The 12,859-nt window shown below is 59.3% G+C and overlaps 1 protein-coding gene across 1 annotated transcript; it reads left to right on the forward strand.

Annotated features, from left to right (window-relative positions):
* The first annotated feature begins 443 nt into the window (after positions 1-443).
* Positions 444-12,001, forward strand: LOC119103018 (protogenin B). Its single transcript, XM_037226468.1, has 15 exons — positions 444-562; positions 2,645-2,728; positions 3,612-3,968; positions 4,536-4,755; positions 5,121-5,197; positions 6,071-6,200; positions 6,552-6,781; positions 6,973-7,125; positions 7,522-7,716; positions 7,897-8,087; positions 8,749-8,893; positions 9,587-9,872; positions 10,634-10,764; positions 11,114-11,304; positions 11,825-12,001. The coding sequence occupies exons 1-15, from the start codon at positions 487-489 to the stop codon at positions 11,999-12,001; spliced, it is 2,643 nt and encodes an 880-aa protein (XP_037082363.1). The 5' UTR covers positions 444-486.
* Positions 12,002-12,859: the final 858 nt, after the last annotated feature.

Raw genomic sequence — 12,859 nt, forward strand, 5'->3', positions numbered from 1 at the left:
AGCGCCACCAGTGACGATATTGGGAAGCACGAAGTGCGTAGATATTGAAAAATCAATTCTTACGCAGATCTGCGTGAAGGGGTATAATCGACAGACAATGCCGCATCCGATATCAGGTGGTAGCTGCTTTTTGGTGTAGGATGAAATAAGGTTTAAGTCATACGCTCACAACCAGCGGTACATTTTGTTTTATACCTAGGGGTTTGCACTCGCGTCGGTGCGGTAAGTGGGCGCTGGCAATAGTATTTGGAAGGACGTCCTGTGGTACATCTTGAGATCAAATAAAATTTTACTAAATATTCATATCAGGTTCTGTTTCTAGACTCAAGTAAACTAAAATGAGCTGGAGGAAGTGCGTATGCTGAAAAAACGAAGCCGAAATATGTACGTTCTCTGATAGTGCTGACCTTACAATTGTCAATTACAATTCCCGGAATTCGTATCATCGCCCTGTAATGGACGACAGTCGTGCGCGTGGACGATTACATGGCGTCCAATTTTTTACTCTGTTTTTGTGCGTTGCTCGGTGTCACAGTTTCTCAAACCACAGCTCAGTCATTTGGTAAGAAAGATAGAAAGTTTGGTCAGTTTTAGTGAGTTGCATGTATCAGTTGCAATGAATTTGTCTTGTCCGTGGCCTGCAACTTCATAAACAAAGATTTCCTGTTGCAGTCTTAAGGTTTATTTCCTTGTGTGAAGATTGTTTTGATAATTAAGATCAACACGGGATGTTGAATGTGGCCTGAAGCCATTGTTTTCTAGTGTGGGTTTGCTGTATTTGGCCACAAGATAGGAATCAGAGGTGGGTGTGTCCCTGTTGGGAAGTGGCGTCCTTTCTTACATTTTGGGTTGCTGCATTTTTTAGATGGGGTCTTAGAGTTGGTAAAGGGTTTTCAAAAAATACATTTAAGTGGTAGAAATGATATGCGGATGCCATTTGAGTGAAATGATTTACCTACCATTGCCACGTTCACATCAATCACCTGTCTTGATGGTGGTGCCACCAAATTTGTATTATGAGCATTGGAGTAGCCAGACTTAATCTTCATGGCAAGTCAAATTTACTGGACCCTCTGGTGGTTCTCAAGATGCAGGCATATATTAGCATATTTAATACAATTGATGGCTGCTCTACAGTTAAGCAACAGCTGATGAGTGACAACTGTCAATCATCAGCTTTTGTCCAATATAAAATTCAGCAACTGCAGTGGATGCCTATATGAAACTTGTGTGCCTAGCATTGAATTTGCTTGGATCAAGCTCAGAATAGGTCAAGTTGTGCTAAGTTGTCAAATATTTTTGTGAAAAATGCTTTCAGAGTTTTTTTTAGTAAATTTTCCTGCAGCAATATTCCCTGAAACATTAGCTCTTTCTTCACTGATTGTGGTTTTACCTATGTATCCAAATTAGCACCTGAACTCAGGCTGTATAGCACGCTTGTGTTCAAGTTTTTGCTGTATAGTGCTTTACTGGGGATGTGGTGTAGCATGCATTTTTTGTGTTGGGTTGTCAGTATAATGTATGGTCAATGCATATGCAATATTTTCTAGTGCATACAAGTGATTATTCAACACTCATCATGCACCATCCACAAGAACACAGTTCACCTCATCACATTATCCATCCAAATGGTCCAGTTGGTTCAAGTGCCCCCATGTGCCAGTGTATCATGGTGGGATGGGTTGGAGATGCTTTGGGTGCTGGTTTTTTGCTCTTGATAGGTATGGCTTGTGACAGGGGGCAGGTGGCAGTGATCAAGGTATGGGTCAGATGACTTCAGAAGGCAGGCAGATGGCAGAGCATTACAGCATTTTCAACTTTTGACACCAAAGTCTGCTGTTAAACTGGCATTGTCTGATCAGATAGTAGTTAACAGGGCTTACACAGCAGGCGTTGTTTATCATGAGCACTGATTCTAGAAATCAATTCAATTAAAAGGTTTTGATGAAATCTTTAAAAAGAAAAATACATTTGTAAAGAGAATTAGTTTTCTACTGGTGGGAGGTTAAGGTGACTCAAAACTTCCCTGCCACAGGGAATCCAAATGCAGGTACCCCAGCTGTTTGAGATACCTGGATGAGCTGATATGGTCATGTATCCCATAGTCTTAAAAATGGCCACAGTTGTCAGTAGCTGCACGTCATTCCAGATCTTGGATTAAACAAATTGCTGGTTTTGGTAAATAATTTGGCATCATTTATGCTTTGTATGAGTACATTGTATATGTTGTGTGCATACTTGAAGGTTAGTGAAAAAAGCAATGCATACATCTGGTCTCTGCAAGACATGTGCTGCTTTTCTAACATGTCCAACCAAAATTATAAGTGCCATCACATAAAGCCACTTAGTATAGAATATTCTTGGTGTGGCCCAAATACAATCTAGATCTTCTATAATGGGCCACTCAAGTGGCAGTTTGTGTGGAGCAACAAAATGGAAAAGTTAGATGTCTTCCACTCATAGACACTGCCATCATTGAAGTGTCACTGGCACTTCATGTGCTTTGTTTGGATGTTTATGCAGAAAGTCCAATTGTTCAGTGTCATGTGGGAATCTGCATTGTTCCATGATACATGTCATGCTGTTGTGGTGCAATGATGTATGCAAACCTGCAATCGAACATCCCTTGCTTATGTGTTTCTAGGGTTTCCATCTACCTCTGATGCATTGCAAGGGTCAAACCATTTAACAAGTGATGATGGACCACCATCCCTTCCAAGGCCATTAGGTATGTAGCAGAGTACACCTGTTCACTGCAATGGTATGTACTCCTGTGTAGAAAGCAAGAGCTGGATAATTGAGAGCCAGAAACAAAGTTATATTTTGACAGAAGGAAAAATGTTCTAGTGCAGAAGTGTAAACCAGGATTGATTTTTCTTCCTTTTTACCATGCATGCAGTGTATTTTGGTGCAGTGTATAGGCTGGTGTTTTGTCATTACTACCTGATGGGAATGCAGAATGACACTTTTGGTATTCTATGTGAAAATTACCAAATACAGTTGGGCCATCACCAGCTGAAATATTTAATGATAGTATCTGTGTTGAAGATGCTCTGAACTGTGCCTGAAAGAGTGTTTTTTTTTTAAAGCTCTTGGAAGCAAATTCAGCTAATGCTCAATCCAGAGATGAATGTATAAAGAGGCTTGTACCTAGAAAGGCTGTCCTCATTGGCACAATGTGCCCTGGAGTCAAGCACTTCAAACACTATCATTGCAAAGCCTATGCTTGCATTAGCCAGTGCTATTGATTAGGCTTACTTAGCCCATTTCTCTTGAGAAGAGTTGATTATTCACAAGAAGGTGCTCAGGAGAGCCCTGACAGCACTTGGATGTTGATATATGTATAAAAGCATACCATAGTCATCTGAAGGCCTAAGAACCAAGTTTGATAAACAGTATTGAAAACCCACTATCTGTTTCACCTCTCTGTGCATGTTTGCTACAAAGCATTCCTCATGCTCCTGTTCCTTGGTGGTTGGCCAGTGGCACGTCGTTGTTGGCGGTGGCCAACGACCAGCCCGTTGACACGGGCTGGTCGTTGGCCACCGCCGGCGCCAACCGTCGGCTCCACCGCCGTCCGCACTCTGACGAGCTCCGCCGGGGCCCCGCAGACGCGCCGCCGCTGCTGGCCGACGATGACCCGCCGCCGGCGCCGGCGACGGACGCGCCGCGGCCGACGCGCGACCGCAATGTCATGCGCTTCGTGCGCGAGCCGCAGAGCCAGCTGGTGAAGAACGGCGGCCGCGCCGAGCTGGCCTGCGCCGTCAACACGGCCGGCGTCACTATCGAGTGGCTGTACGGCGGCAAGTCGGTGGTCACCAACTCGCGCAACCGCCTGCGCCAGAGTGACGGCACGCTGGTTATTAGCAAGGTGAAGCGCAGGGGCAGGGGCGAGGGCATGTACCAGTGCAAGGTGCTCTCGGACGCCGGCGCCATGCTGTCGCGGCCCGCCCAGATCACCATTGCAGGTGAGGACCGCTGGCGCGCACGCACGCGTCGCGTGCTGGTCGGTGTCGCGCGGTCGGCGGCCGCTGGGCGGATTTGCTCCGAGCGTGGGTCCCATGCTCGGTGCAGACAGCATGGGCTGGGTTTTAGTGAGGTTTCACAGGGTGGAATTGACTTGGGCGTGTTTTTTTTTTTGGGGGGGGGGGTCCCATTCGCCATCACGTCTCATTGGGCTGCTCCTTCGTTGGGGTACTATTACATGCCTTGACTGGATTGTGCATATTATGGCAGCATTGTCAATTTTGTTGTATCACGTAGATCTCATGGTTGCTTCTGACGTCCAGTCATGTCGCCTGTTCCACCACTATGTCTTGCTGCCACAATCCACACCCTTAGCCCCGTACGCTGCCTGCCACGTCCAGCTGGCGCCTCCGACCGCCGGTGTCTCACACGCGGCGTCTGACTCGTGCCGTCTCGTCGGCGTCTGACTCGTGCCGTCTCTCGTCGGCGTCTGACTCGTGCCATCTCTCGTTGGCACCTCACTCGCGGCGTCTCACTCAGAGCGTCTGACTCGTACTGTCTGCCGCCAGGTGCGGAACGCGAGTTCTCCGTCTCGCCGGCCAACGTGTCGGTGGCGGCCGGTGGCACAGCGCTGCTGCGCTGCTCGCTGGTCTCACTGCCTCCGGCGCGCATCATCTGGATGCGCGCCGGCCAGCCGCTGCCCGTCAACGACTCGCAGCGGCTGGCCGCCGACCTGCCCGGCCAACTGGTGATCCGCGGCGTGACGGCCGCCGACGCCGGCCAGTACAGGTGAGCGGGCGTCGCAGCGGCCACGCCCGGCTGCCGGTCGGCGCGCGCGGACTGGACTGATGCCGCGCGCTGCGCCGTCGCCTCGGTCGCGGAGGGACGCCGTCCGGTCGAGTGGTCGTGCCGGGGCGGGCCCGGCCGTCGTGGTGACTCCGCGCAGGCGTCCGGCCCGGCCCGGTCCGCGCCGCCGCCGCGCCGTCCCGCTCACGCCCTCTTACCTCTGCCTTCCTCCGCAGTTGCCTGGGCGTCAACGACCTGGCCGGCCGGCAGCGACGCAGCGGCTCTGGCTGGCTGCAGGTGACGCCGGCCGGCGAGGCGCCGCGACCGCCGGTGCTGCTGAGCGCGCCGGCCAGCCCACGCACCGTCAGCGCCAACGGCAGTCTGGTGCTGCCATGCGTGGCCGACGGCAAGCCGCCGCCCGCCGTGCGCTGGACACGAGCCGACGGTCAGTACCGCAGCGGCCCGAGACGGCAGGCGCTGCAGACGAGGAGAGGGAGAGAGACTGCGGACGCGGAGATAGCCTGTGGGCCCGAGCCGGCTCTGGTGGGCGCTTGTCCAGGCGTAATGTGTAGCCAGGCTGTCTTGGGATCGGGTCACTGGTCAGGACGATGGTAGTGCACCACCACCGGATCGACTAGGCCAAGACATACCCGGCGCAGCAGACGGCGACGCCGTTTAAATATGGGTATAAAAAAGCGCCAACAGCGCATCGGTGTGGCATTGGGAGGCGCATCATTTGTGTCGTATCGGTATCGCACACGCTGCCGCGAGAAACGTGACACGACACGTTAACCGTCTTCTGCCGTATCGCGGTGCAGGAGTCGCCTCGCTGTCAGTGACCGAGTCGTCGCGAGCCCGTGCGGGCAGCGGCCGCCTCGCCACAGCTGCCGCCGCCTCCAGCTCGCGCACTGACGCCGCCGTGTGCTTGTCGACAGGCGGCGCTGTGCCGGCGGCGGCTGTGACGCGCGCCGGTAGTCTGCGCCTGGCGGCCGTGCGCCGTGCCGACACCGACACCTACGTCTGCACCGCCTCCAACAGCGCCGGCGCCGCCTCGCAGGTACGGGCTGCTGCGACCGCGGCCGTCGGGAGCGAGGGAGGTGACGGGTGAGGCCGGTCGGGCCAGCGGCCGGGGCGGTGGCTGGCAGACCTGTGTGACCTGTGCGGACCTGTGCGTGCCTGTGTTTTCCACGGAGAAGACCTGTGTGTGTCGCTGCTGACATGTCTGTGTGCCTGTGTTCCCAACAGGAGACGGAGGTGGAGGTGCTGGTGCCGCCGACGCTGACGTCGAATCTGCCGCCGCTGGTGGAGCCGGTGCCAGGCCGTCTGATCCGGCTCCGGTGCCTGGCTGACGGACAACCGCCGCCTACCGTCACCTGGCTTAAGGACGGCCAGCGCATCACCGTGGAGGGCGGCCGCGTCCGCGCCAAGGACGGCCAGCTGGTCATCACGTAAGCCGGGGAGGCTTGCCTGACTCAGGCCGGCCGTGGTGGGGCTGTGCCTGTCCCGCCGCCAGATCCTGGACGCGACCATCTGAGAGTTGGGGTGGCAACGCTGTGGCCGCTGAAGTGCGACTTGCATGTTGTTGGCGTGTGAGAACCGCAGAACGTGCTGGTGCATAATGCACGTGTTCTCAAGCCTGGCAGCTTAAAGTTGAACCTAAGGGCCAGGGTGTCTCACAAATGGCATGCGCTCCCACAGCGCCGTGCGCTGTTCGTTCGCCTGCGACGGAGCACGTTCCGGCGTCTCGGGCAGGCCTCGCCGTGTCCAATTGTCTGACCCCGCCCGCCGGCACCCGGCAGTAACGTGCAGACCAAGGACGCCGGCATCTACCAGTGTGTGGCGTACAACAGGGCCGGCTACACGGCCACGGGCGTGCGCATCGAGATGGCGGTGGGCACGTCCGAGCAGGTGCACGCGCCCACCAACGTGCGCGTGACGGGCATCACCAGCCGCTCGGCGTTCGTCTCGTGGAGCGTCGACGACCGCAGCCAATACGTCGGCTTCTCGCTGCACTACCGCGCTCCTACCGGTGAGACTGCGCAGCGCGCTGGGCGACGGGCTGGCCGGGTGGCTGGCTAGCACCAGCGCACGGGCTGAGGGTTTTGTGTTGGATATGTGCCACCCTAGGATCAGTCTGCGCGTGCTGCGATGTGTCTTCGCTCGCCGCGTTGGTGGGGTCATGGGCATGTGCGGTGCTGACGGCCTCCGCCGTCGCCGCAGACGAGATGGACAGCCAGGAGGTGTCCAACAACCTGTCGCTCCAGCTGAAGTACCTGCAGCCGTTCACTAACTACAGCGTTTACATCCGCGGCTACTCGGGCAACATGGCGTCTGACCCGTCCCCGACGGTCACCTTCGTCACGTCCGAGGACGGTACGTCGGCCCGCGGCCGGCTAGTCGTGCCGCCGCCGCCGCCGCCGCCGCCGCCCGCTCGTCAGCTCGCGCCCGCTCGTCAGCTCGCGCCCCATCGCGCCCGTCATTTGGTGTTGATTCTTCTGAGTGCCCGGGAGGGGGTGCCAGCGGCCGGTAGCAGACGCCAGCGGCCGCGGTGGTCGTGTTGTTGCCGACGGCAGCACCCGCCGCCGGCAGTCGTTCGTGCCCGGTCTCCCGCGTGGCGGGCCCTGCGTATCCCAGCCCTGGAGGCTGGGGAGCCACGTATGTTGTGTGGCGCGGGGGCGCCTCCTGTGCGGTGCGCCGGAATTGGGCGGATCGCTGCGCGGCGCCGCCGGCCAGCGTTCCGCTGACTGTGACCGCCGCCGCTTGCCGCAGTGCCATCCCAGACGCCGCGGGTCACGCTGGTGACGGTGTCGCCGACGGCGCTCAACGTCTCTTGGGAGCCGCTGCCGCCCAAGGTCAGCAACGGCGTCGTGACCGGCTACCGCATCATCTCGCAGCGCTACCAAGACGGGAACACCGCCTCCATGGTTGAGGTGCCCGGCGACCGGCGCTCCTTCCTCATGACGGGTGAGTGACGCGCGGGGGCGCGGCCGTCCCGCCGGCCGACTGTCCGTCCGGCCTGTGGGCGGCGCGCAGTTAGCCGGCGGGCCTTCTGTCGTGGCTGTCGTGGGTCCGGCGCCGGCCCGGTTCGTGTCTTCCCGCCGCCTCCGCCGCTGCGGTCTGACTGACGGCCGATTCGCTCCCCAGGTCTGGAGCCGGGCGGGAGGTACGAGGTGCGCGTGCTGGCCGCCACGCGCGTCGGCTACCAGAACGTGACGGGCGAGGGCGTCAACGACGCCAAGTGGGTGGTGCAGCGTATGCCGCTCGTCTCGTCCGTCAGTCACGGCCCGCAGACGCCCACCGTCCACCTGGTGGTCAGCAACCACTCCACCATCCGGGTGAGGCGCGACGACCGCCTGCGCGGCCGAGGCGGGTGACGGGCTCAACTCGGGAACGGACGTCGCCCGGTGTCGGAAGTGCGAATCTGTCGAGGATCCGTGCGTAAAGCCTTCAGACTAGGACTTGGTGACGTCTTGGGACCTCCATTATGTTTTGATTTTAAAGTACTGTGACCGCTGGTCTTCTCTGTGTTCAGATGTCCTTATATTTCGGTAAGACATTAAGCATGGAACCGACCAAACGGTTCAAAATGGCCAGGTGTCCCGTAGGACACTCGAATGGACTTGGCCGTGCGTTGGATCCCATCGACCCCTCAGGGGTCCATTCGTCTCCGTTTGGTTGGGGGTCTAAGCAAATAAGGCCCATGAAGTACAATGGAACTCGCTATTGTGTGTGAAGCAAACTGTTTTGACTCGATTTGTGTTTTTAGGTTCTTACGGGGATCTGTTCGAAGTCATCTCAGCTAAGCATAGTGACATCATTGTTCGTTTCCGTCGCTATGCAGGGCGCAGTGCATACCTGCCGTCAGCTACAACCTTCCGGTGACGATGCTGGCGATTATACCGATGCCGCAAACTGTCGTGGCCATTTTAAACGGTCATCAGAACCCATTTGAGCTGGCGGCGGTCCGGGCGTGACCGGCGTCGCCGCCTGCGGCAGATCTGGTGGGAGATGCCGTCGGGGCCGCACTCACCGCCGCCGGCGGCGTTCGTCGTGCAGTACCGCCGACTGGAGAAAAACGCACACCTCAGCAACGAGGTCCGCCTGCCAGGCAACGCCTCCGAGCATTACCTGACCGGGCTCGGTGAGTGCGCGCCACGCGGCGCCGTGTTGTGAGCTATCATGTCTCGGTCTCGCCCGCCCGGGGCTGCCTGTGTGGCCCGTCCAGTGTGGCGGCCCGAGCCGGTCCACGTCCTCCCGTGCCGTGCTCCTCTCCTGGACCTCCAATCCGGCTCGTGTCTCGGCGGCGGCCTTTGGGCCCATCTCCAGCCCTCGTGCGGCGTCGGATGCCGGCCAGGCTGCCGGTGTGGCGTCGCGGCTGGCGTCGGCGCCGCCTCGAGGGTGCGGGTTCACCGCCTCCCGCTGCGCGCCTAGCTGGCTCAATTGTTTTGGCGGGTCTCGCTATGGATGGAAACTGGGCTCGGAGTGGTCAGGGGGCTCAGGGGACTGGGCTCAGGGTGATCAGGGGGCTCAGGGGACTGGGCTCGGGGTGGTCAGGGGGCTCATTGCCACCTCGGTGCAGGTATTAGTTGCGTGGCTGCAGATAGTGACAGATGTGGTCTTTATTGATCTGGGCCTCGCTCAGCGGAATGACACTGTGGTGAAGATGTGGCAATAATGGAGCGCGTCGTGCAAGGCCCCGGCGCGGTCTTCACGCCCGGTGCGCCCGAAATCGCCAATTCATCGATCGATTGGCCGGCACGCCCGACCGGGCGCGCGCGTCTTCTCCGCCCGCGCTTCGCCCAGCGCTCTAACAGCCGACCTCCGGCCGCCGCAGCGCCCAAGACCTGGTACGAGGTGCACGTGAAAACGGTGTCGGCCGACGAGCGCACCGCCGAGTCCATCAAGACCATCTCGACACTGCCGGTGGAGCCACACCGCCAGAGCGGCTACAACATATCGGTGATGCTCGAGCCGCCTGTCGGGCTGCATGTGAAGGCGCGCAACGCCACGGCCGTGCTCGTGCGCTGGGAGCAGCCGCCCAGCGCGCGCATCATCAAGTACTTCACGGTCATGTGGCACCCGCTGGGCCGCGACGCCGTGCCGCCGTCCCAGCTCAGCAGGTGAGGCTGGGCCGCCGGCGGACGCGTGGCAGGCAGGCCGGCGAGGAGGGGAAGGGGACGTGGGCTGTGTTCCGCAGCGGCCTAAACGCCTCGGCGTCGAGATCGATGGTGGGTGGCGGTTTTGTGGTCTGTGGTTGTGTCTGCCGTGCTGGCGGTGGGATGCCGTGCTCAGGCCGGCCAGACCGCGCCGACTCTGTGAGCTGGGCGCCGGCCGCCGGCTCCGCTGGCCCGGCCCGGCTGACCGTCGTGCGCCGCTGACCCTCGTGCACCGCTGACCGTCGTGCGCCGCTGACCCTCGTGCACCGCTGACCGTCGTGTGCCGCTGACCGTCGTGCTCCGCTGACCGTCGTGCACCGCTGACCCTCGTGCACCGCTGACCGTCGTGCTCCGCTGACCGTCGTGCACCGCTGACCGTCGTGCACCGCTGACCCTCTTGCACCGCTGATTGTCGTGTGCCGCTGACCGTCGTGCACCGCTGATCCTCGTGCACCGCTGACCGTCGTGTGCCGCTGACCGTCGTGTGCCGCTGACCGTCGTGCACCGCTGACCCTCGTGCACCGCTGACCGTCGTGTGCCGCTGACCGTCGTGTGCCGCTGACCGTCGTGCACCGCTGACCCTCGTGTGCCGCTGACCGTCGTGCACCGCTGACCGTCGTGCGCCGCTGACCCTCGTACACCGCTGACGTGGCCAGCTGATCTCGGCCCCGCTGAGTCAGCCCCGCAGACCCAGCCCCACTGACCCGGCGCGCCGTTTCCCGCAGTACCAGCCGAGAGGTGACAGTGATAGGCCTGGAGCCGTACACATACTACGAGTTCTCGGTGCGCAGTCATGACGCCGAGGGCACCGACGGACCGTTCTCGGAGGGCGTCAGGGTCCGCACGCTGGAGGGAGGTGAGGCGCCGAGTGACACCACCGCACTACCGCGTGAGTGTTTGACTCTTGCCAGCGGTCCCTGGCCGACAGCATACACACGGGCACACGTTGCTGGGGTTTCCCTGCCCAGTGATTTAGATTGGTCGGACCGGAATAAAGGGTGCTTGGCTTGTCGGCCGTCGACTTAACGCGCCTGCTATCTGCTATGATACGTCTTAACGACTTCCTGGCTCACTGGTTATGTGTCCTGAGCAGCACCATCTTAGCAGTTATTTTCGCCTCGTCTGTGTATTGTGGGTGCCTCCAGTGCCGTGTCGGCCCGGTGCCCGTGCGGGCGTGCCCTGACGCGCCCCGCCGGCGGCCACAGTGCCGACGCCGCCGGCCAACGTGACCTGGTCGCCGCTGGACGCGTCGCGCATCCTAGTGCGCTGGCGGCCGCCGCGCTCGCCGCACGGCCAGGTGTCCGGCTACCGCGTGCTGTACACGGCCGACCGCGACTCGCCGCTCGACCGATGGACTGCGCTCGACATCCCGGCCAGCTCCGGCACACAGATGCAGGTGGGCCTGGCGCCGCGGACGGGACGGGGCCGGTCTGGCGGCTCGGCTGGGAGACGGACGAGCCGGGGCGGGTCTGCCGTGTCCTTGCCGCCGGGGACGGGACGGGCCCGGCAGCTCAGCTGGGAGGCGGACGAGCCGGGGCGGGTCTGCCGTGTCCCTGCCGCCGGGGACGGGACGGGCCCGGCAACTCAGCTGGGAGGCGGACGAGCCGGGGCGGGTCTGCCGTGTCCTTGCCGCCGGGGACGGGACGGGCCCGGCAGCTCAGCTGGGAGGCGGACGAGCCGGGGCGGGTCTGCCGTGTCCCTGCCGCCGGGGACGGGACGGGCCCGGCAGCTCAGCTGGGAGACGGATTAGCCTGGGCGGGTCTGCCGTGTCCCTGCCGCCGGGGACGGGACGGCACGATGGCGCTGCGCTCGGGTCGGCTGTGACCCGCTGGCATGCGCTGTCGCCGCACTGCACTGCTGGGACGTCTGCCATGACCGGGCGCCCCGCCCTGACGCCGCACGTCCGCCGCCGCCAGATCGCAAAGCTGGTGCCCAATCAACAGTACTGGGTGCGCGTGCGCGCGCGCACGGCCACGGCGCTGGGCGACCTGTCCGACCCGGCGGAGTTCCAGATCCGCGCCGTGCTCGATCGGAGCGCCGAGGGCAAGGCCGACGAGACGCCTGCCAGCACCAATGTCGGTCAGTGCCCGTGATGCAGACGCAGGAAAACTGCGTTTTATGCTTCAGGGAAACGGAACGTTCACGTTTGGTTATAACCAGGCAGGGACTGCGGATTAAGCGTAGCACGCTGACAATGCTCTGGGTTTTTTTTAGAAGTGTGAGGATTATGCAGCTCTAAGAAAAATATTAATACCGTCGCATTTTGCTGCGCATGACGCCAGACTACAAACACTGCCCAGGCAATTATTGCCGAACACTTTTCGCTGTTGAAATGCTCTGACCAATGGCGGAGTCGTGCACGGGGGTCGACCAGTGATTTGCTTCAATGAAGCTGTTTGCAGCAAATCTGCCGCGGTATGCTGCACTGCGTGATGTTTCATCGCCAGTCAGCGTGTCGTGCTATGTTATGATGTGCGTAATGCATAGTTGCATACTTGAAACGAAATATACGCCAGGTGTAAGGTTTATATGTGCGGGAACTAATGCGCTCGAATTCGCGGGAACTAATGCGCTCGAACTCGCGGGAACTAATGCGCTCAAACTCGCGGGAACCTATGTGCTCGAACTCGCAGGAACTAATGCGCTCGAACTCGCAGTGGTGCTATCATTGTGTGGATCTCGCTAGATACGTGCCGTGTCACCTAAAGTTTGACATAAAGTTACGGTGGAACGTTTCCTTAAAATGTACGCCACTCTTACAAACGGTTTATTTGGTTTTGTGCAACTGTGATTTAAAATAAACGGTTGTGTTCTACAATGGTTGAAGATGTACCAACCATTGCGGAATTTTAGGGGACTGTTCCACATTAGAAAATATTGAGAACTTTCGGCATGCTTTTAAGTCAAAAAGATTGTTCCAGTTGAGTATTGAGTTATTACGTTTCTTAATA

Source organism: Pollicipes pollicipes, unplaced genomic scaffold, assembly GCF_011947565.3.
Source record: "Pollicipes pollicipes isolate AB1234 unplaced genomic scaffold, Ppol_2.1 Scaffold_5724;HRSCAF=6776_pilon_pilon_pilon, whole genome shotgun sequence".
NCBI lineage: Eukaryota > Metazoa > Arthropoda > Thecostraca > Pollicipedomorpha > Pollicipedidae > Pollicipes > Pollicipes pollicipes.